The 22,124-nt window shown below is 42.3% G+C and overlaps 1 protein-coding gene across 1 annotated transcript in view; it reads right to left on the bottom strand.

Annotated features, from left to right (window-relative positions):
- The window catches only part of PIK3C2G (phosphatidylinositol-4-phosphate 3-kinase catalytic subunit type 2 gamma), a 372,244-nt gene that overhangs the window by 19,808 nt on the left and 330,312 nt on the right, over window positions 1-22,124 (bottom strand). Inside the window, exon 32 of the mRNA XM_034782026.1 lies at window positions 19,981-20,075. Coding sequence (XP_034637917.1) covers window positions 19,981-20,075 — 95 coding nt within the window. The remainder of the gene's footprint in view (window positions 1-19,980; window positions 20,076-22,124) is intronic.

Raw genomic sequence — 22,124 nt, 5'->3', positions numbered from 1 at the left:
TAGGACAGAAGTGAAAAAGACTATAGTCAATTTTAAATACATAAGGAATATAGATAGGCAGGATGCAATTATGCAAATAGCCTCAATGCCCTAGTGAAGTTCCTAACAGACAATTTTATAGGACACAGCACTGCATTGTTAAATTAACACAGTATTAGGAGTCATACAATCCACTGAAAAGCCCCTCTCCAAGGCTTTTGGACCTTTAATCATATATTAAAAATCCAATCATACTAGCACCTACAAACGTAAACTCAGCAGTCTCCCCCAAACCAGGCAGGAACAAACCAATCTAGCCTTAAACATCAGTCCAAGGTGCACAAATCCTCACCATCCCCTTTCCTCCGTTAGGAAAAAGAGGTGAGCTTTTCAGCAAGCCCTGAAGGGTCAACATAGTTCAGACGAAAAGGGAGAGTGGATTCCAAAATTCAGGGTCCCTCAAGGAGAATGCTCTGACAGCAGCTCCCTCTCTTTGCCACTGGGAAGGGGGTCCAGCTCAAGTCAAAAGCAGCATCTTCTATCCCACCCAGAAATGAAGAGTCAGCATTCACAGATCACACACATCACATGATCATGGTGAAAAACGCAGTAGTTAGTAAGTGAGGTATCATGTTCTGCAGTAGCTTCAGCTGCTGAATTGACATAAGTAGAATTGGATGAATAATTGAGTTTTTGGTTCAGCCTGCAAACTGAAAAGTCAGGGAAAATACTTGGTGTGAGACAGAGAAAGCATTCCCCTTTTACAACTCTTAGTCCAGTGGTTAGGGCATTTGCCTGGAATGTGCAAGTCCAGATTCAAATCCCCACTCAGTAGAAGAGACTTGAATGGAAACCTCCCCTGTACCAAATAAGTGCCCTAATCACCAGGCTGTAGGCTATCAATCTCTCTGTTGAAACAGTTCCACCAAGTATAGGCTATGCTGCTCTCAAATCTTTCCTGTTGAATGTACTTAAATATTCATAGGGCCAAAGAGAGAATGATCTATAGCAGTGGCCCCCAAACTTTCAGTGTGGCGGACGCCAGACGACTAGCCACCGAAATGCCACTGAGGAGCGCGGCCGCCGGACAAGCAGACGCTGAAATGCCACTGAGAAGCCAATGTGCTGAAGAAATTGACCAAAAAGTTCTGTATACATTGCAAAAATTCCAACTAGATCTCTACTTTGATATAACACTGTCCTCGGGAGCCAAAAAATCTTACTGTGTTATAGGTGAAACCGCGTTATTTTGAACTTGCTTTGATCCACCAGAGTGCGCAGCCCCCTCCCCATCCCCGAGCACTGCTTTACCGCGTTATATCTGAATTCATGTTATATCGGGTCGCGTTATATCGGGGTAGAGGTGTAGTTTATATATCACAGCAAGCTCTAAAGTAAGCAGAATCCTGAAAATAGTCCAAAGCCTTCTTTCAGTTTTTCCTAAAACCACAAAGGGGATGATGGAAATGTTATAAAGGGAGAGTAAACAACATTATGGATCCACTATTCCTAATCCACTGGAGCCTCCATAGGCATCAAACACATCCAGTTTGATTTTTAATGTTGCGTGTCTCCATAGCAGTTTCTAAAATGTCATGCACTGGTGCAAAGTTGCTGATAGGGAAAATGATAATGGAGCAACAGTATAAAAAACATTACCATACAAGGCACAATCTAAGATACAGAATTGCAAGAACATTCAAGTTTTGTGCAGAGAAAGTTGGTAAATTTTGGGTGCTGGTCAATGGAAAAAGGACATCTTTTCATATCCCTAATTTAGTATTAAAAATGTGTCTCACAGACTATACCCTCTGTAGCAAAATTCCATAATTCATTCCACGTTAGATTTCCAAAACCAAAAGTAGTATTTGATATGTACTTACAGAAATCCACCTAGACAGGTTATGGATTTGTGTAATTCAATATTAAATACACTGGTTATATTTTGGGAAAAGAGAGAAGGAATGAAATTTTCTACAAAAATTGCATTTTGTTAGCCGCTCGTTTCCCCTTGCTGACTACCTAACTCTCCTTTATGATGGAATTTTCTTTGACACTAAGAAAGCCATAAGGGTTTATTCTAAATCTGGCATATTTAAAGCACTGAAATTCAGCTTGACAGTATGACTCCTGAGTCTCTTTAGCATGTGAGTCTGAAGGGAAAATTTGTGAAAGTAACAGCTAGATACTTTGAGGAAATGTTATCTTTGTTAGACAGCACCTCGTCCCAAATGAAATATTTCCTTCTGGCAGTCATTCCTCAAAGCTCACTCTCTTTCACTTTTTTGGCCTTGACCTAAAAGCTGTTGATGCTGCATCTCCTGGCATTCCTGCTGCCTTCCATCCCTGGATGAAACACTCTGGTAGCTCCTGAACTTCTTCTGGGTTCAGCTGCTGTTCTTTCTCCAGAAAAGACTCCATATCGCATTTTTCAATCTTTAACCCCCCCCGATAACTTCCATTCACAACCGCTGCCAGGGCCGGCTCTAGGCACCAGCAAAGCAAGCAGTTGCTTGGGGCGGCAGATTTGAAGGGGTGCAAGAATCCAGTATGAGAGCTGAGAACTATTTTCAACAGCCATTGCTTTTTTTTTAAGTTTTAATTTTATTTGCTTAAAAGGAAGACCGTGATAGTGCATTCCCCATAGAAACAAAGAATGGAACAGAAGAATAATAAAGGCACCTCAACTTTTCCTCATTTATGTAGGACAGTCTTATAATGTGCATCCAGATATCCTCCAATCACACAAGCTGAAAATTGTTCCACTTTACTGCAGTTCTGTAACCATATGGGAACCAATCCTGTCTGTGTTCTGTGCACATCCAAAATTCCTGCTGAATGATCCGCCCTGGGAGTGAGATACCAGTGACCCAGGGCTGGGGCAGCAGGAGGGTGCAGTTGGGAGGGGGAGAGCCCAGGGCTGGGGTGGGGGGTAGCCAAAAATTTTTTTGCTTGGGTCAGCAAAAAAAACAGAGCCGGCCCTGACTGCTGCCTTCCCTCCTCTATAAATAACTTCCTTTCTTCTGCTTTCCATCCCCAGTAAAAATTTCTGGACATCTTCAAGTCTCAACTGCCTTCTTCCATTCATAAATGAAAGATGCTTATGGCTCCTCCTGTCTCCCACTTCCAGCTACTGCCTTCTACCACTCTTAGACAAAACTCCTCAGCAGACCCCACTCCTACCTTTGGTTCATCTTCACGTCCTCCCACAGAGACACACATTCCCCTTCCTCTCCCCTGAGCACTGAAGTTTTTAATAATGAAAGAATGATGACTAAATAATAAGCATGTTAAAATAAAATTATGTTAAATAGATAAACAAAGGTTTCAGAGTAGCAGCCGTGTTAGTCTGTATCCGCAAAAAGAACAGTAGTACTTGTGGCACCTTAGAGACTAATAAATAACTAATAGAGACTAATGCTCTAATAAATTTGTTAGTCTCTAAGGTGCCACAAGTACTCCTGTTCTTTTTGTAGATAAACAAAGTTTTCACAGCCCCTGTAACAACATAGTTGTATTCTAAATGCAGACATGAAAGAAACTTGATTATAATCCATGAATGGAGGAAAAGGAAAATCAACTGAGGAAATCAGTCAAAACACCCAAGTCATTAGAAAAAATAGTATCTGAATCCTGAATAAATTAAATCCTAGTGATAAATGCAGCGGCTCCATCAAAAGTATTAAATACACAGGCCATTTAATTTTTCTTAGTAACAAAGCACAGTTTATATGCAACTTAACTTAGTGTTCCTGGGAAAAGTTAAAGCCTGCCTCCATAAAATGCAGCTTAACAACAAACAAATATTCCTTCACTTTTGAAAAGATAGCATCGTCTGAGCTAATTTTAAATTTAGAGCCCTAAAAAAAGAAAATCAGTACTTCAACAATGATATTAAAAAACAAGAAGTGCCTTCAAGAAATGGATTAATAAGGCTTATAGACCTGGAGGATAAAATGATAGCAGAGCTTTGCAAACTAGAGGTTGTGTTCTTATTTAATAAGGACCCTCCAGGCCAATGATATGATTATTTTTTTCAGAATTGCTGCTGCGGGCAGCTGAACATAGAAGTTGCTGCCGAATTGCTGCCGCTGCGGAAACGCCCTAACGGCACACGGACTGCCCCTGCCGTCCGTGCCGGCAATTTGGCGCGCTGCTTGGGGCAGCAAAAACACACGGACTACTGCCCCTTGCAGATTGCCGCCCCAAGCACCTGCTTGGAATGCTGGTGCCGGCCCTGTTCATAAGGCTGGGTTTTTGCATTACCAGAGGTATGGAATTTGCATTCACCTCCTAGATGGCCCCAGGAAAATAACTTCGCACTTTTTTGTTCTAAAATTCCATTTATCTCTGGCACATTGTTCAACAGAGTCCTTTGAATCCCCGCCGTCCGGTTTCACATCTGTCACATCTCCCCTCATGAGAGGTTACATACAATCTTGGCCCACAATAATACACAAACCATTCATTTAATACAATGGACTCCAAAGATACTTAAACTTAATTCAATAAGCTCTCCCAAAGAAGAGGGAAGACAATTTCCTACAATTGCAGAAAATTGCTATATCTGTCACAGGGACCAGGAGTGAAAATACATTACATTTACAGCTGCACTGAAGAGGAATATGCAGTATATTAAAAATGGGAGGGAGAAAGAGAAAAAAAATGTTCCTGCTTCTTCTTTCCAGTGGTTACACCTATGTCTGAATCCCCTGCTGCACTGTGCTAATGTTGAGGTCTATTAAACACCCCTCATTTACAGCAATGAAACAAAAACAGGGCTAGATCCTGTACTAATATGGAAACCTTCTTTTGGTCAGCAATGATAAAATACAGGTAGGATCTGATGAGAAACAGTCAAATGAAAAAAGTCCCATTCAATTAAATTATGTAATGGCAGACAGCTAAAAAGTGACAAGTTTTTAAAGTACTTATATACCAATGTTAGATGTCTAAATATTAAGATGGGTGAACTAGAGTGCCTCATATTAAATGAGGATATTGATATAATAGGCATCACAAAAACTTGGTGGGATGAGGATAATCAATGGGACACAATAATACCAGGATACAAAATATACCGGAAGGTCAGAACAGGTCATGCCGGTGGGGGAGTGGCACTACATGTGAAAGAAAGCATAGAATCAAATGAAGTAAAAATCTTAAATGAACCAAACTGTACCATAGAATCTCTATGGATAGTAATTCCATGCTCTAATAAAAAGAATATAGCAGGAGGGATATATTACTGACCACCTGACCAGGATGGTGACAGTGAAATGCTGAGGGAGATTAGAGAGGCTATTAAAATAAAAAACTCAATAATAATGGGGGATTTCAACTATCCCCATATTGACTGGGTACATGTCACCTCAGGACAGGATGCAGAGATAAAGTTTCTTGACACCTTAAATGACTGCTTCTTGGAGCAGCTAGTCCTGGAACCCACAAGAGGAGAACAATTCTTGATGTAGTCCTAACTGGAGCACAGGTTAGTCCAAGAGGTTAATATAGCTGGACCGCTTGGTAATAGTGACCATAATATAATTAAATTTAACATCCCTTTGGTGGGGAAAACACCACAGGAGCCCAACACTGTAGCATTTAATTTCAGAAATGGGGACTACACAAAAATTAGAAAGTTAAACAGAGCAATTAAAATGAAAAGGTACAGCGCAAAAAGTGAAATCCCTGCAAGCTGCATGGAAACATTTTAAAGACACCATAAGAGAGGCTCAACTCAAATATATACCCCAAATTAAAAAACATAGTAAGAGAACCAAAAAAGTGCCACTGTGGCTAAACAACAAAGTAATAGAAGCAGTGAGAGGCAAAAAAGCATCTGTAGAGGAGTGGACTCACCCCTGCAGAGCCTCCTGCTGGTGATCTCTGGGAATTAGCTCTTCCAGCATCCTGGAGCACCCTCTGCAGGCCAGTGGTCCGCCTATTCTCTGGCTCCCCGTGTCCCTCCCTGGACCCCAGTGCCCTTTTATCTGGGGTGCTGCCCCCTGGCAGTACACCCCTCAGTACTAGGGTCTCCCCTCCCTGGGGAACCCCCACCCACTATCCCTACCATGCCTCAGAATAAGGCCACTTCCAGTCGCCAACTAGTCCCCGCTCCCTGGGGCAGACTGCAGTATAGGCCACTCATCACAGGCAAGGTTGGGGTTGGACCTGCTGCCTTGGCCTACCCCTGGGCTGCCCTCTACAACCCCCAGTACCCCTTGACCTCCTACCAGGCTGCAGCCTGGGACTTTCCAGGCTGGAGCTCCACAGCTCCTCTGCCTGTCCCCAGCCCTGCTCCACTCAGGTACCCTGTCTCAAGCTCCCTGCAGCCAAGCCCTTCTCCCTCTGAAAGCGGGGAGAGACCGTTTGGGCTCCTGGCTCCCAGCCTTCTTATACAGGCCAGCTGGAGCCTGATTGGGGCATGGCCCAGCTGTGGCTACTTCCTCAATCAGCCCAGTAGCTTTTCGAGCTGCAGCCCCCTGCAGGGCTGTTTTTAAGCCCTTCCTGGCAGGAGCGGGGGACCACTCCGCTACAGCATCCTTTAAAAAGTGGAAGTTAAATCCTAGTGAGGAAAATAGAAAGGAGCATAAATTCTGGCAAATGAAGTGTAAAAATATAATTAGGAAGGCCAAAAAAGAATTTGAAGAACAGCTAGACAAAGACTCAAAAAGTAATAGCAATTTTTTTTAAGTACATCAGAAGCAGGAAGCCTGCTAAACAACCAGTGGGACCACTGGATGATCGAGATGCTAAAGGAGCACTCAAAGATGATAAGGCCATTGCGGAGAAACTACATTCATTCTGTGCATCGGTCTTCATGGCTGAGAATGTCAGGGAGATTCCCAAACCTGAGCCATTCTTTTTAGGTGACAAATCCGAGGAACTGTCCCAGATTGAGATGTCATTAGAGGTGGTTTTGGAAAAAATTGATAAACAGTAATAATTCACCAGGACCAGATGGTATTCACCCAAGAGTTCTGAAGGAACTCAGATGTGAAATTGCAGAACTACTAATTGTAGTCTGTAACCTATCATTTAAATCAGCTTCTGTACCAAATGATTGGAGGATAGCTAATGTGACGCCAATTTTTAAAAAGGACTCCAGAGGTGATCCCCGCAATTACAGTCCGGTAAGCCTGACTTCAGTACCGGGCAAACTGGTTGAAACTACAGTAAAGAACAAAATTGTCAGACACATAGATGAACATAATTTGTTGGGGAAGAATCAACATGGTTTTTGTAAAGGGAAATCATGCCTCACCAATCTACTAGAATTCTTTGAGTGGGTCTCCAAGCATGTGGATTAGGGGGATCCCATGGGTATAATGTACGTAGATTTTCAGAAAGCCTTTCACAAGGTACCTCACCAAAGGCTCTTAAGCAAAGTAAGCTGTCATGGGATAAGAGGGAAGGTCCTCTCATGGATTGGTAACTGGTTAAAAGATAGGAAACAAAGGGTAGAAATAAATGGTCAGTTTTCAGAATGGAGAGAGGTAAATAGTGGTGTCCCCCAGGGATCTGTACTGGGACCAGTCCTATTCAACATATTCATAAATTATCTGGAAAAAGGGGTATAAACAGTGAGGTGGCGAAATTTGCAGATGATACAAAACTACTAAAGATAGTTAAGACCCAGGCTGTCTGCAAAGAGCTACAAAAGGATCTCTCAAAACTGGGTGACTGGGCAACAAAATGGCAGATGAAATTCAATGTTGATAAATGCAAAGTAATGCACATTGGAAAACATAATCCCAACTATACATATAAAATGATGGCATCTAAATTAGCTGTTACCACTCAAAAAAGAGATCTTGGAGTCATTGTGGATCGTTCTCTGAAAACATCCACTCAATGTGCAGCAGCAGTCAAAAAAGCAAACAGAATGTTGAGAATCATTAAGAAAGGGATGGATAATAAGACAAAATATTATATTGCCTCTATATAAGTCCATTATATGCCCACATCTTGAATACTGCACGCAGATGTGGTCGCCCCACCTCAAAAAAGATATATTGGAATTGGAAAAGGTTCAGAAAAGGGCAACAAAAATGATTAGGGGTATGGAACGGCTGCCGTATGAGGAGAGATAAATAAGACTGGGACTTTTTAGCTTGGAAAAGAGACGATGTAAGGGGGGGATATGATAGAGGTTTATAAAATCATGACTGGTGTGGAGAAAGTAAATAGGAAGTGTTATTTACTCCTCATAACACAAGGGTCACCGAATGAAATTATTAAGCAACAGATTTAAAACAAACAAAAAGAAGTATTTTTTTCACACAACATACAGTCAACCTGTGGAACTCCTTGCCAGAGGATGTTGTCAAGGCCAAGACTATAACAGGATTCAAAAAAGAACTAGATAAGTTCATGGAGGATAGATCCATCAATGGCTATTAGCCAGGTTGGGCAGGGATGGTGGTGCTAGCCTCTCTTTGCCAAAAGCGGTGAGTGGTCGACAGAGGATGGATCACTTGGTGGTTACCTGTTCTGGTCATTCCCTCTGGGGCACCTGGCATTGGCCACTGTTGGAAGACAGGATACTGGGCTAGATGGACCTTTGGTCTGACCCAGTATGGCCATTCTTATGTTTTTAATTGGTTAATGGGGTGAACTCATGACTATCAGGAGGGAAGGTACTAATCCTTGGTTTTGATGTGGGGAGTAGGATAAGGGTGAAGACTCAGAGGTTTGGTGGACAGTTCTCTAAAATTTTTGTTTTAGAAGGCTGTGAAGAAGGTAACCTGCTTCCCCCTACCACGTATTATTGTTGTGCAGTGTGACATTCATTTACCACTCAGAACAGTGTCCAGCTTCCAGAGCTAAAGAGTCCATGGGACTCATTGAGGTAGATTTTGTCTAGATTGGGGTATTAGTCTACAGTATGTACATTCGTGAGCGCACACACACCTACAGATTCTTCTATTCCCTTCCCTTGAACAGAACACAATGAAAGAAAAAACACCAAAGAAAATAATACTGTTTCACATTTCTTTTCAGCTCACAGAAGATTTATACTGTCACTGACCATCAGATGGAGTAAAAGAAAATCAGTTTCTGAGAACAGATAGCACTTAGAAATGCTGCTGTTTTATTTCTGGTCTTATGGTCACATAGATATTCTCTTTTTTCATGTCTGAGCACAGATGGAAACTGAATATAAAAACACAACACAAAAAGCAGCAGCAGGAGCTTTATTTGGGCCTTTAACCGACCTTCTAGTTTTGTTAATTAATAAATTAGTACATTAGTCCATAGCTACCTTGTCCAAATTAGTTTTAAATTCTCAAACTATGGGGATTCCGTCACTTTGTTTCGGAGTCTATTCCACAACCTGATACCAATCACTATGAGTAAGCATTCTGTGAGATGAGGCCCAAAGTTTCCTTTCTTTAATTACATCTGACCACTGCTAGTTATGCTCTATTTAACACCCTGAATACGTCCTCTCAATCCCTACTGTTTGCTGCCTTCAAAGTATTTGCAAACTTTTGTGCCCATTAGTCAATTTTTAACCAAGTTACATTTAGCTACTAAAATCACTCTTCATAAATCAGTCCCTGTAGCCCTACTGATCATTGACTCTGAATTCCCTCCAGTTATTCATCATCCTTCTGCTAATGTAGTGCTTAGATCTAGAGATAATTGGAAAAAAATTGTCCAAATGTTTTTTCAACAGAAAATATTTAAAAACATGTGCATTTCAACAAAAATTTCCAGGAAAAATATTTTTAAATGAAATTTTTGAAAAAAAATTTGTTTTGGGAAATTTTGGATTTTTATTTCGGATTTTCAAATTTGAAGTTTCAGTTTTGAATTTTATGGGGTTTTATTTTTATATTATTTTTACATTATTTCATGACAAGTCATGTCAGATGAAAAAATATATTCACTTGGACTGAGGTTGAGATGGAAATAGGAGAAAGACTTGTTGAAAGTCTCTGAATAAGGATAAAAGGGGTAAAAATGTCATGGTACAGATCTACTACAGAACACCTAACTATGAAGAAGAGGTGGATGAGGCTTTTTTTTAAAACAACTAACAAAATCATCTAAAGCACAGGACTTGGTGGTGATGGGGGACTTCAACTACTGATATCTGTTGTGAAAATAACACATCAGGGCACAGATTATTCAACAAGTTCTTGGAATGTATTGGAGACAATTTTTTATTTCAGAAGGTGGAGAAAGCAACTAGGGGAGAAGCTGTTCTAGATTTGATTTGGACAATTAGGGAGAAACTGGTTGAGAATTTGAAAGTGGAAGACAGCTTGGGTGAAAGTGATCATGAAATGGTAGAGTTCATGATTCGAAGGAATGGTAGGAGGGAGAACAGCAAAATAAAGACAATGGATTTCAAGAAGGCAGACTTTAGCAAACTCAGGGAGTTGGTAGGTAAGATCCCATGGGAAGCAAGTCTAAGAGGAAAAACAATTGAAGACAGTTGGCAATTTTTCAAAGAGACATTATTAAGGGCACAAGAGCAAACTATCTCACTGAGTAGGAACAATTGGGTTTGTTTAGTCTGGAAAAGAGAAGACTGAGGGGCGGCATGAAAACAGTTTTCAAGTACATAAAAGGTTCTTACAAAGAGGAGGGAGAAAAAAATGTTCTTCTTAACCTCTGAGGACAGGACAAGAAGCAATGGGCTTAAATTACAGGAAGGGAGGTTTAGGATAGATGATAGGAAAAACTTCCTGTCAGGGTGGTTAAGCACTGGAATAGATTGCCTAGGGAGGTTGTGGAATCTCCAACGTTAGAGATTTTTAAGAGCAGGTTAAACAAACACCTGTCGGGGATGGTCTACATAATATTTAGTCCTGCCATGAGTGCAAGGGACTGGACTAGATGACCTCTCGAGGTCCCTTCCAGTCCTATGATTCTATGATACCGTTGAAACATTCTATTTTTTATTAAGCAACAAAGAGTCCTGTGGCACCTTACAGACTAACATGTTAGTCTATAAGGTGCTACAGGACTCTGTCACTTTTTACAGATCCAGACTAACACGGCTACTCCTCTGATACTTTATTTTTTATTATATACTTTACTTTTTTAAATATTTAAGGGCAGCTTCTACTTAGTATTGATTAAAACATCATCTTTTCTAAATAAAACAGTTTGACACTTGAGTTCATAACAAAAGAGTTCCAAGTTATACTGTTATCGATATTTCTGCATCTCATTAATGTGTGCGCTTGGGATCAATATTTCCCATGTGTAGTAATGGGAACGTAATCATTTGTCCAAATAGGTTCTGAGTTTCTGTCTAGATATCTTTAGATATCTTGGTATTACTGTTCAGTCTATACTAGTATTTTTGTTTTTCTAGTTTAGTATCAACTGCAAATTTCATGTCAGTGTCTTTTCCCTCGTCTGGACAATGATCAATAATATTAAGTGGAGCTCATTGAATACTCTAGTCAACAAATGTTAGTTATTCAGTGAACGATTTATTCAAAATAGCATTCAAATAATAAAGCTGGGCCTGTACTGCCCAAAATATTTGATTAATAAGACATTTGTCAATAACAGTACAATTAACTGAATGATATATTTGTCAATACCTCTGACCAGCTCTATTAAATAAATTGGGACCTAACACCAATCTCTACGGTGCCACAATAGATGACCTCCTCCTCAACTTGAAACACTGCTGTTCAACATTTCCCTTTGTTTATAGCCCTTCAGCCAATTTTCAGTCCAAAGAACAGTGCTCCTATCCAAGCTCATTTTAAAGTACAAGCATCCTCTAACCCACCATTCTGAAAAAAGTCAACTTCTCTGTAAATGTGCATCTGAGCAAGAATATTATTTTCATGTGTCTTGGCTTTTGTCCTATGTTACCCTGGCAGTCTAGAGAAAACCACAGTTGGAACTGTTATATCCCCTTCTTCAAGACTATTGGTATCATCCTGTCACCAACACTTGTCTCTCTACACGGTTCTAAAATCCCCCTCCCTCCATTCATTTCCCACATCCATCTTTGGGCATTTTGCCATTCTGCCTCCTATGCATGGTACTTCCTCCCTATTCCAGTTGGCCAGTCCACCACACTTTTTTCATTCAAGTGCCTCTGTGATGAACAATGGGAGTTATTAGGCATAAAATATTATAGATATGTGACCTTCTGCTTGCTTGCTTGTTGTTGGATTTCTTGTTAAAGGATAACTAAGGTTTAAATCAGTCTTTGGCAGCTTGGGTCTGTGTGACAGGGCGTCTGCCCTGCATTGGCCCTGAAAGGGTTAAAACCCAGCCTGGAGGGCTGCAAGGAAACAGCCAGTTAGGGCAGTGGCTGCAGCCAATTAGGGCGGCAGCTGTACCAGCCAATCAGGGCCCAGCCAGCCCATAAAAAAGGAAGCTGCGGGCCACAGCAAGGGAGTTTGCTGCAGGAAGCCCAAGGGAAGGGACTGGCTTCCTAGAGGGCTGCAGAGACTAGCACCATGACCAGGGCTGCTAGGATTTGCAGGCCCAAGGCCCTGGGAAGAGGATGAAGAAGCCAGAGGCAGGAGCCGAAGGTGCTGGAGCTGCAGGAAAGGGGCCCAGGGAATTGAGACAGACTGGTGGAGAAAGAATGGAGGGGAAGCAGGAAGCTGGTGTTTACAGGGTCCCTGGGCTGGGACCCAGAGTAGTGGGTGGGTCTAGGTTCCCCCCCCCCCACCACTGAAGAAGCAGCCAGGCTGTGGACTGTCAAGCCGTTGCGAGGAGCAGCTGGACTGTTGCAGCAGGAGTCCCCCGGAATGGGGGAACCCAGATTGTGACATGGCTGGAAGGCTGTGCCATGAAGCAGAGGCAGTGAGATTGGAACTGTAGTGGGTCTGCAGGCAGAGACAAGGACATGAGAGCCACCACCACCGTAGGGCACACCTGCTGACCAGAGCTAATTCCCAAAATGGCCAGCAGGAGGTGCCAGTGTGGTGAGTGACCCTGTGACAGTCTGTAAGAACTAAAATGGTTTAGCTATCCTAGTCACTGGTGCTTAACAAACAATACAAGTGTCAAGGCCTTTGACATTTGTCTCTGTACAAACTGGGCACAAAACCCCCCCATGGCAAGGGGAGCATCATCTGGACACAGAGAACAAAGAGGCTTGCCTGGTTTCAAAGACACACTCTCTGAAACCCAGGGAAGAGAGAGAGGCAGGCTCTGCAGAGAAATGTTCACAGCTCCTGAAGGGAAGTCTATAGCAGTAGACCTTCAATCCATCTTCTTTGTCTTCTAGTTTTGTTTATCAGTAAGTTAGTTATAGGCTCGTGCAGAGGAATCCTGGTTGGTAAACAGGGGGCTGTAACCTAGAGAGACCCATTCTAAAAGTCAGGATTCCAGTCTGAGAGAAGTATAGGTGCTGCCCTGTCACTTGAAAGGGATGCCCCTGGAAAGACTGAGTAAGGGGTCAAAGGTCCAGTGAACCCAGGAACCACGACAGCCTCTCTCCCATGAGATCCATAAGAAGTGAGTAGATAGTTTGGAAAAAAGGTGGAGAGAAAAATAAAAATGAACCCCAAAATTCCCCTGACCATTAAGTCATTCTCTCTAGTTTCTACAATGCATCCCATTTTCTTTGTTTCTATCTTTTAGGCTCCAATCCTGTAATCAGCTCCATCCATGCAGGATTGGGGCTCAGACTATAATCCCTTCAGTGACAAGAACTGTATTTTTCTTTTGGTCCTGCCACTTCTTATATTATTATTAATAAAGTGTGAACATCAAAATGACAAGGAGGAAAAGGACAAGAGCTGACTGCTATAAGACAGCCAAGAAGGAATTCTCACCCCTCTCATTGCCATATCCATTTAGTGCCCCTCTCATTGAGCTCGGTGGGCTTTTGGATTAGGTCCTTACTGCACCGCACCTGGGAACTTTTACATTGTTTAAATTGCATAGAATTGTGGTTTAAGGAAGGTTTAGTGCTCTCCTTCCTTCCCAAACCAGTTCATCCATCATTTCTGCTACCCTTCTCTTGCAGTGATTGCTATGAGTATGGATGGTACAGGGCAGGAGTGCAAAGAGGCTGTCTGAGTGAGCCTAAATTGATTACTAATCTGTCAACCCACACATCACCCTTCACAGCAGCATTAATCATTGGCAGTGGAAAAGCCTATAGAGGGTTGAGGCTTCATGAAACCAACAGAGCTTTTAAAAAGGGAAGTTTGGAGCTGTTTTGTGAAAGATTATAGAAGTTTATTTTTCTTTAAATACATTTTTCCCCAGGCAGATTGATTCAGAATTCATCACACACACATGCTTTCCTGAACTAGAACAACATTTTACATTTATTGGCAAGAGACCCAGAGATCACTTGGCAATGCGTTTTGCCATCAGTTTTCTCCCCCAAGGCACCTTATTCTGTTCACTAGCAGTGATGGGCCAACCTCAGAATGTTCAACAGTTTGGTTCAAATAAGGACTCAAGTCTAGCTGCTTATTAGACTATTGTCTCAGGGAAAACCAGGGCATATCTGGAAGATGTGCTGGTCAATAGGCAGCATTCTTTTCTATGAGTCAACATAGAGCTAATGCTCCCATATCATGCTAGGATACTCTGTTCATGGCGGGGGTGGGGGGGAGGGGGGAATGGAAAATATTGAACAAATCTTTTCTGAACTTCTGAAATGGGTTGGTTCAGCTGGCACAGATCTCTGCACATGTACAGGTAGATTGAGCACTGAGGTAGTTGTTAGGTTAATTCCTGGTTCCTGGCTATTCCACCAGCTCTGTGCAAATCCATTCTCCAGGACTTACTGTCTTCCCCTACATGTAAGATCTGTTCTGGGGCAGGAATTAGAGCAATCTCTGTGGACCTGGATATGGATGTATTTGCATTGACTTAAACTTTTCTTGTTCACAATCTACCTGGGGACAATTTTGTTTTCATTTATGTTTTAAAAACAGGCAGGTAAATCGTGAGCGGGGACTCTTCCCCACCAATGTCTAGAATAAACTAAGGATGGATGGAAGTTCTGGAGTGAACTAAGGATGGGTGACAGGTTTCAGTGGCAGCCGTGTTAGTCTGTATCAGCAAAAACAATGAAGAGTCCTTGTGGCACCTTAGAGACTAACAAATTTATTTGGGCATAAGCTTTTGTGGGCTAAAATCCACTTCATCAGATGCGTGGAGTGAAAAATACAGTAAGCAGTATATATATTACAGCACATGAAAGATGGGAGTTGCCTTACCAAGTGTGGGGAGGGGGTCCAGTGCTAACAAGGCCAATTCAATCAAGGTGGAAGTGGCCTGTTCTCAACAGTTGACAAGAAGGGGTGAATATCAACAGAGGGAAAATTACTTTTTGTAGTGCTAACGAGGCCAATTCAATTAGTGGCGTCTTTTGCTAATTGGAGCTTAGAGAAAAGTCTGAGAAGCTGTCTCCACTCTCCCTCATGTCTGGCTGGGAAGTGCATCCAGTAGCCTACATGTGCATCCGGTTTAGTTGTCACGGGGCAAATGCACAAGGCAGCAGCATTAATGTGTTTGCAGCTGCTGGAGCTCCCTGCACTTGCACGGAGGTCACTTCCAGCAGCAGGCAGGGTTGTTAGCACAGGACTACCAGAGAGATGCAGCCTGACTTACCTGGGAAACTTAGTCAGATCCCCACACTGGACATTTGATTCCTTCCCACTTCGGTGTCAGTTTCCAGAGTCCAATTTGATGCATTTTCATGATAACGTTTAGATGAATTTAGTCATGAAGACTTCCCTTAGCATTACCTCACCCACCTTGTCACTCTGAGTGTTAACAACAGTTACACTGCTACAACGGTATGTGCTGAGCTTTAAAGATTCCCTCCCTCCAGTGCCTAGTCTGGCTTTCAATGTTTACAGAGCACCCTTTCTCTCCCTATACCACACCCACTTCTAATGGGCCAGGTCCCTCTCTTGACTTTCTGAGTCTTGTTTTTTGCTTCCTCCATATAGTGATTGCCAGGTTTCTATTTATTCTACTCCCTTAGCAGATAAGTTCTTGCCCTTTGCTGGCAAGTCCTTTCAGATGCCAGACCAAACTTTCCTCTCCCTGAACTCTATGGGCAGGTCTACATTATGGGGGAAAATTGATCTAAGCTACGCAATTTGAGTTACATTAGTAACATAACTCAAGTCAACATAGCTTAGCTCTACTTACCGCAGGGTCCACACTACTCGATGTCGACGGGAGACACTCTCCTGTCTACTCCCCTTACTCTTCTCATTCCGGTCGAGTACCAGAGTTGACGGAGAGCGATCTGTGGTCAATTTAGCGGGTCTTCACTAGACCTGCTAAATCAACCCCCGGTGGATTGATCATCGCAGTGTCGATCCAGGGTGTGGAGACAAGCCCTATGTCTTCCTCTCCAGCGTCAGGAACTCTGTCAGTTGTTGCCATGCTGCCCTACTCTCTGAGGCAATCTTTCTCCCTCACTCTCCTCCCCACTACTCCCCAATCCCCTTCTCTAGTTTCCTTCCCTCTGCCAAGGCTTACCTCTTTGTTTATAGCCTTCCAACTTCACTGCATCTCTGCACTAATATAGTATTGCCAACTCGAAGCATTCAAATATCATGAGTCAGGGCCCAAAAAATTATCATTGGTTTACAAAATCATGAGATTTCAAAAATAAAATATTTTGACTCTTCATGGATCTTCTGGCTTTCACACCCTTAGGGGTCTTGTTTTCAAGCTTTTCTTGGCTACCATGATGGCTATAAACTTACTTTTTTAATTATTGAAAACTGAGAATCTGGTGTATTCACATGATACTAGGGATTCAAGAAAAACACTACTGATCATGAGACTTTCAATAAAATCATGAGAGTTGACAGCGCTGTTAAATATGTCAGTTAACACTAGTTTAACAGAACTTCTCTCTCATTGTCTACCTATATTGTTTAAGCTGAAATGTGCACAAGCCTTTGCAACTAATTCTACAACTCTCTGCATGCATTGCTGCTCAAATTGTCTTATTAGTCAAGTTGTTGGGGAAGATGCAGGAATTCCCTTGGTGAAACTATGGCCTGGATAAAGCAGGAGTTTAGCAGAGATTAATGGTCCCTTCTAGCCTTAAATCTATTAAACAAGTTCACTCTGTACTTATTCTTCAAAGTATATTTCAATAGACTGTTTTCAGGCAGGACTTTAATAACTTCTTTCACTGATTGAAATATTTCCTGTTTTAGGGAGAAACAGGTACATCTTGAAGCAGACCTAAGATCAGAGATTGGGCATCAGATACATGCTTTTATTTCTCCAACCTTCTTTCTAGGTATTACAAAAAGTGGGTAAATAATGCATCATGGACTGAAATTATATAGTTTTAGAGCTGTCAATCCTGACCTCTGCTAACAAAACCAGCCTTCCACAAACCAGACCAACTGCCCCTTAAACACTTCTCTGCTTTCTCCTGTGCCACCCCATATTCCTGGGAGAAGCTCCTTGTAAAAAGCTGCAAAACTACTACATTGTCCTCCTTTAAGCCCACCTCTGCCATGAAGCCCACACAATACTTGACAATGGCTATAAACATGGTAGTTTCACAGGTACGTTGTTCTTTCACAACCCGTTTGTTTTTCTCCCCCTGTTGTCTCTGATCATATAGTTAGACGATAAGCTCTTTGGGGCAGGACTGCCTTGTTTATTGTGTGTGTGTACCGGAACTAGCACACCGTGACCCTGATCCCTGAATGAAGCTTCGAGGATCTGCCACAATACAAATAATAATTAATGTTTCCTTCAGTGATTCAAATTCATCTACTGAAACTCCAGTAAGTTCAATGAAGTTACACCAAGAATGAATTTGGCCTAATACAATTATTTAGACATTTGAAAGGATAAATTAAAGGAGGAGTGAACCAGTGCAAAAAGTATTTCCTATAAATTTTGGAATAAAACAAGGTGGCAAATTAATTTCTGTACAGATGAACCACTAAAAATATTGTAATTAGTAAGATACTGAAAAAGACTGAATAGAACTGAAATGGATTTAATATGTGTTGAGTAAAATATAAACTTGGAATACTTTTTAATCCTTGTTCAACCCCCAAAGAGACAGGCAGACAGATTGATCTAGGGGACTGGATGGCTGAAGAGATTATTAACAGGATAAAGAACTTCTAGGTCACCAAACCCTTGGTCCAGGAACACTTGAGTATGGCTGCTCAAGCCCATCTAAGGTCTAATTTAAATGGAACTTTGTAGAGTTACAAGGGCCAGGACATTTTAAGTTAATTATACATTAAAAAGCCTAAACATTTGAAAGTATAGACACACAGAGTTAAGACATCTCTGATCGTCTTAAAGCTGCCCCTGTACATCTGCAAACCATCCATGCAAATTCATCAGAAAAACTTACACTTATAAACTGAATACTACCACTATACTTTCCCACATCTGACACATACAAGTATGTATCCTATACAACCACAGATTTGTAAGATGTACCACCTACCCAACCACAGATTTATGACACACACACACACACACACACAACACATATATATCATGGAGCCTCTCAGCATAAGTACAGTGGGAAAAAATACAATACACACAGTAACACTAAGAGCATAATGTTCTGACCAAAATTCCCTCCACAAGCTTCACCAGCTACTCAGCCTGAAGGAGATGCTCCCCTCCCCAAAGGGCCTTATACTGTACCCCAAAGGTAAAAAGCACTGGCTCCATCTGAATAACACAGGAAGCATCTTCTATAGTCTAGGACGTTCATATAAATAGGACCTATCAGCAGATGTATCCTATGAAATCTCAACTCTCAGGATGGTGCATGGAAAGAGAAAGACAGTCTCTCAGGACCCAAATCTTTTAGGACTTTATAGATCAAAATGAATACACTGAATTGCAAATCAGAAGCCTGGGGAGTCTATAGAGAATAGTTGGGGATATGTAGGCTTCACATGACTCATACAGCCAACCAGTCTCATTTTGTGTTGGCTGATGCTTGGCTGAGTCCCATTTAGAGCGAGTGATTGCAATCTAATCTGGAGGTGAAAAAGGCATGAATGAACACAGTGTGACATTTCTTCCATGCCAATGACCCAAATCTCCTAGTTAAACAAAGGTAATGAAAGGGTCTTCTGGCCACTGCCATTACCTGCTGAGACTGAAAAGAGCAGTTGGGGATTCCAGAGGCTGTTAATATCAAAGAGCAGACATACCACTTTAGCCGAGTTAATGCATGCTGCCCTGACAAGATCCCCTAAGCCAACCAGCATCACTTGAATCTTGTCTGAACTGAGCCTTGCCAGTCCTATCACAGCCAGACTACAGGAAAGCAGATAATTTTACCATCTAGGTCTGCTGAGCGTAGAGCTGAGCATTGTCATCATACCAATGACATTGCAGCCTAACCCACCTCAGTATTTCCTCTAGCAACTTCACCAAGGGAGTCACTTCGGAAACAATGGTGGGGAGAGGCGGAGGGGAGAGTTTTGTCAGCATGTAGAAGGTTTTATGTGATTATAATTTGGGGGAGGAGGGGAATGGAGCACATAGACTTATGAAAAGTCCGGGGGGCACTCTTCCCCCTTGTCCAATAGCAAATGATGTTCCTGAACTTCACGTATATGTTGAACAGGAGAGCTGACATACCTGTACAATCCCACGTGAAAGAACTCTAGGGGTAGATAAGCAAGTACTCTCCAGCTAGGACTTTACCAAGAAAGGGACAGAGCCCCTGTCATGTGACTCCACCCACTCCTGGCAGGAGTCGACAACAACTCAGAATCAGTAATATCTAAAGCAGCTTGAAGAGCCATTATGGACACCTAATCTTTTGTGCATTGCCAGTAGGAGATCATCACTGGCCATGACACTAATGGTGCTAGTTTCTGTACCACACCCTGGCTTCAAACCTGGTTGAAAGAGATCACATATGTTAAATGAAAAGCACCGTCACACAACCTTCTGTAAAATGTATTTATCTGCAAAGGACATTGTGAGGATTAATGTTAGCACAGTACTCTGCTAACATAAAATCTTACGTTAGAGCTCAATTATAATAAAAGGACTTACAATATTCCTCATATGTTTCAACAATATTGTCAGGTGGGTGCTCTCATAAGATATGACTAACTGCACTCCAGGTTTCTGTTCAGTAGATTTAGGACCTGAAATAAGCAAAAGAAATTAATTTCCAGTTACTGAAAGAGTGAATTTCCTGTTAGTGAAAATAGTAATGGAAATGCATAGCTAAAACATTGAAATACTATTTTAAATAACATGTATAACAAAATATTGCCTGCTTAAGGAAGGTCTGGAATTAGAAAACACTAGAGAGATTTTGTTATAAATATTAGAGAGGCCATTAAGAGAGATTTTAAATTTTCCATTTGTCATCAGTCTGAATTTCAGCTTGAATGTTATGACTTAATTGTCCATACCCTAAGGGTATTTTGTAGAAAAATGAATATAATTGAGCTGCTGTTTGTGATTTTTCCTATCTATTTTTAAAAAAAATCTTACATGGGGTTTCAATTTTTTCCAGTTTGCAGTGGGGGGAGGGGGAGGAAGCTCCTACTTGTATAGGAGGCAAGGCACGTAAATCAGTGCAGAATTTGGCTCACATTTATAGACACAAGAGTTTGCAGAAAGGTTCCAAAACAACTGTAGATTTATGAGAGCTAAAGATACTAGGTATAAAGAAAAGGAAAAGATTACTGTACTTTTGCCAATTGCAGGCAGGGGTGAAAGTAACATTCAATACTTACTGGTATGGGGGCCGGGGCCTTGGGCGGAAGGGGCGGGCCTGGGGGGTCAGCATCCTCCAGCCAGCCCATCCGCATAGCCTGGCATGTGCTGCCCGGGGCTCCAGCGGTGATTTAAAGGGCCCAGGGGTCTGGGCTACTGCTGCGGTAGTGGCGGCCGGAGCCCCAGGCCCTTTTAAATTGTGGCCCTGGGGAAGCTGCCTCTTTTTCCACCCCCGGAAGTGGCCTGGGGCGATGATGTTAAAGCGCTACCATGGCAGCACTTTAAGCAGGGTCCCTAAAGCGCAGCCACAGCAGCACTTTAACGTCAGCTGAGTATGGGCCAGTACCGGCGGCCACTTTTTACCGGTACACCCTACCAGCCCGTACCGGCTTACTTTCACCCCTGATTGCAGGTCTGATCCCATGGTCCTGATACTTTGCACAGATTCCTATTAATATGCAGTTACAGTCTGACTTTGTTCACACTGAAACCAGTGGCAAAAATTCCATCACCTTGAATGCAAGCCCAGTCAGGTTTATAATCTCAACACTGACTCAGTATTTCTTATTAGTACTTTTAGAGGCATTAAGCCAAATGTCTTCACCAAAAAAGTTTTTTTTTTTTTTTTTAAATCGTGGGATAACGAATGCAGGTTAGCTGTCTTGCTGTAGAATCCTAGTGGAGAGGCACGGGTAGTTTTACCGTGATGTAGTTAGGTCAAGGTCAACATTTTACCTCCCACCTGTGGTTGACCTCACGTTGCTTGAAGTAAAAATGAGTCTCTTGTCTCCACTAGGATTTTTGCAGAGAACTAGCTAACACTTGTTATTTATCCTGCTGTAAAAAAATACCCTCAACCTCTATGTAAACTACTCTAACTTTACTGAAACAAGTAGGGCAGTGGTTCTCAAAGCTGGTCCACCGCTTGTTCAGGGAAAGCCCCTGTCGGGCTGGGCCAGTTTGTTTACCTGTTGCGTCTGCAGGTTTGGCCGATCGCGGCTCCCACTGGCCGCGGTTCGCCGCTCCAGGCCAATGGGGGCTGTGGGAAGTGGCACGGGCCGAGGGATGTGCTGGTCGCCCTTCCCGCAGCCCCCATTGGCCTGGAGCGGCGAACCGCAGCGGACAAGCGGTGGACCGGCTTTGAGAATCACTGAAGTAGGGTTTCATTTTACTGACACTAGGACTGAATTTGGCCCATTATATCCATTTATTAGACTAACAAAAAAGTGAGAGTTTGCGCCTGTTATTATTTATTTGTTTTATTGTAGTGCCTAGGAGCTCCAGGCATGGACCAGGATCCCACCGTGCTAGGTGCTGTACAAACACACAAGAAAAAGACAGTCCCTGCCCCAAAAGCTTGCAATCTAAGTATAAGCCAAGAGCCAACAGCTGGATACAGGTAGATGGGGGAGCATAAGGAAACAATGAAACAATATTGTCTAATAAGACAAGATAGACACAGGGTGGGG

This window comes from Trachemys scripta, chromosome 1 (assembly GCF_013100865.1).
Source record: "Trachemys scripta elegans isolate TJP31775 chromosome 1, CAS_Tse_1.0, whole genome shotgun sequence".
Classification (NCBI taxonomy): Eukaryota; Metazoa; Chordata; order Testudines; family Emydidae; genus Trachemys; species Trachemys scripta.
The sequence above is the reverse complement of the archived record's forward strand: the minus strand, read 5'-3'. Positions and strand labels throughout refer to the sequence as shown.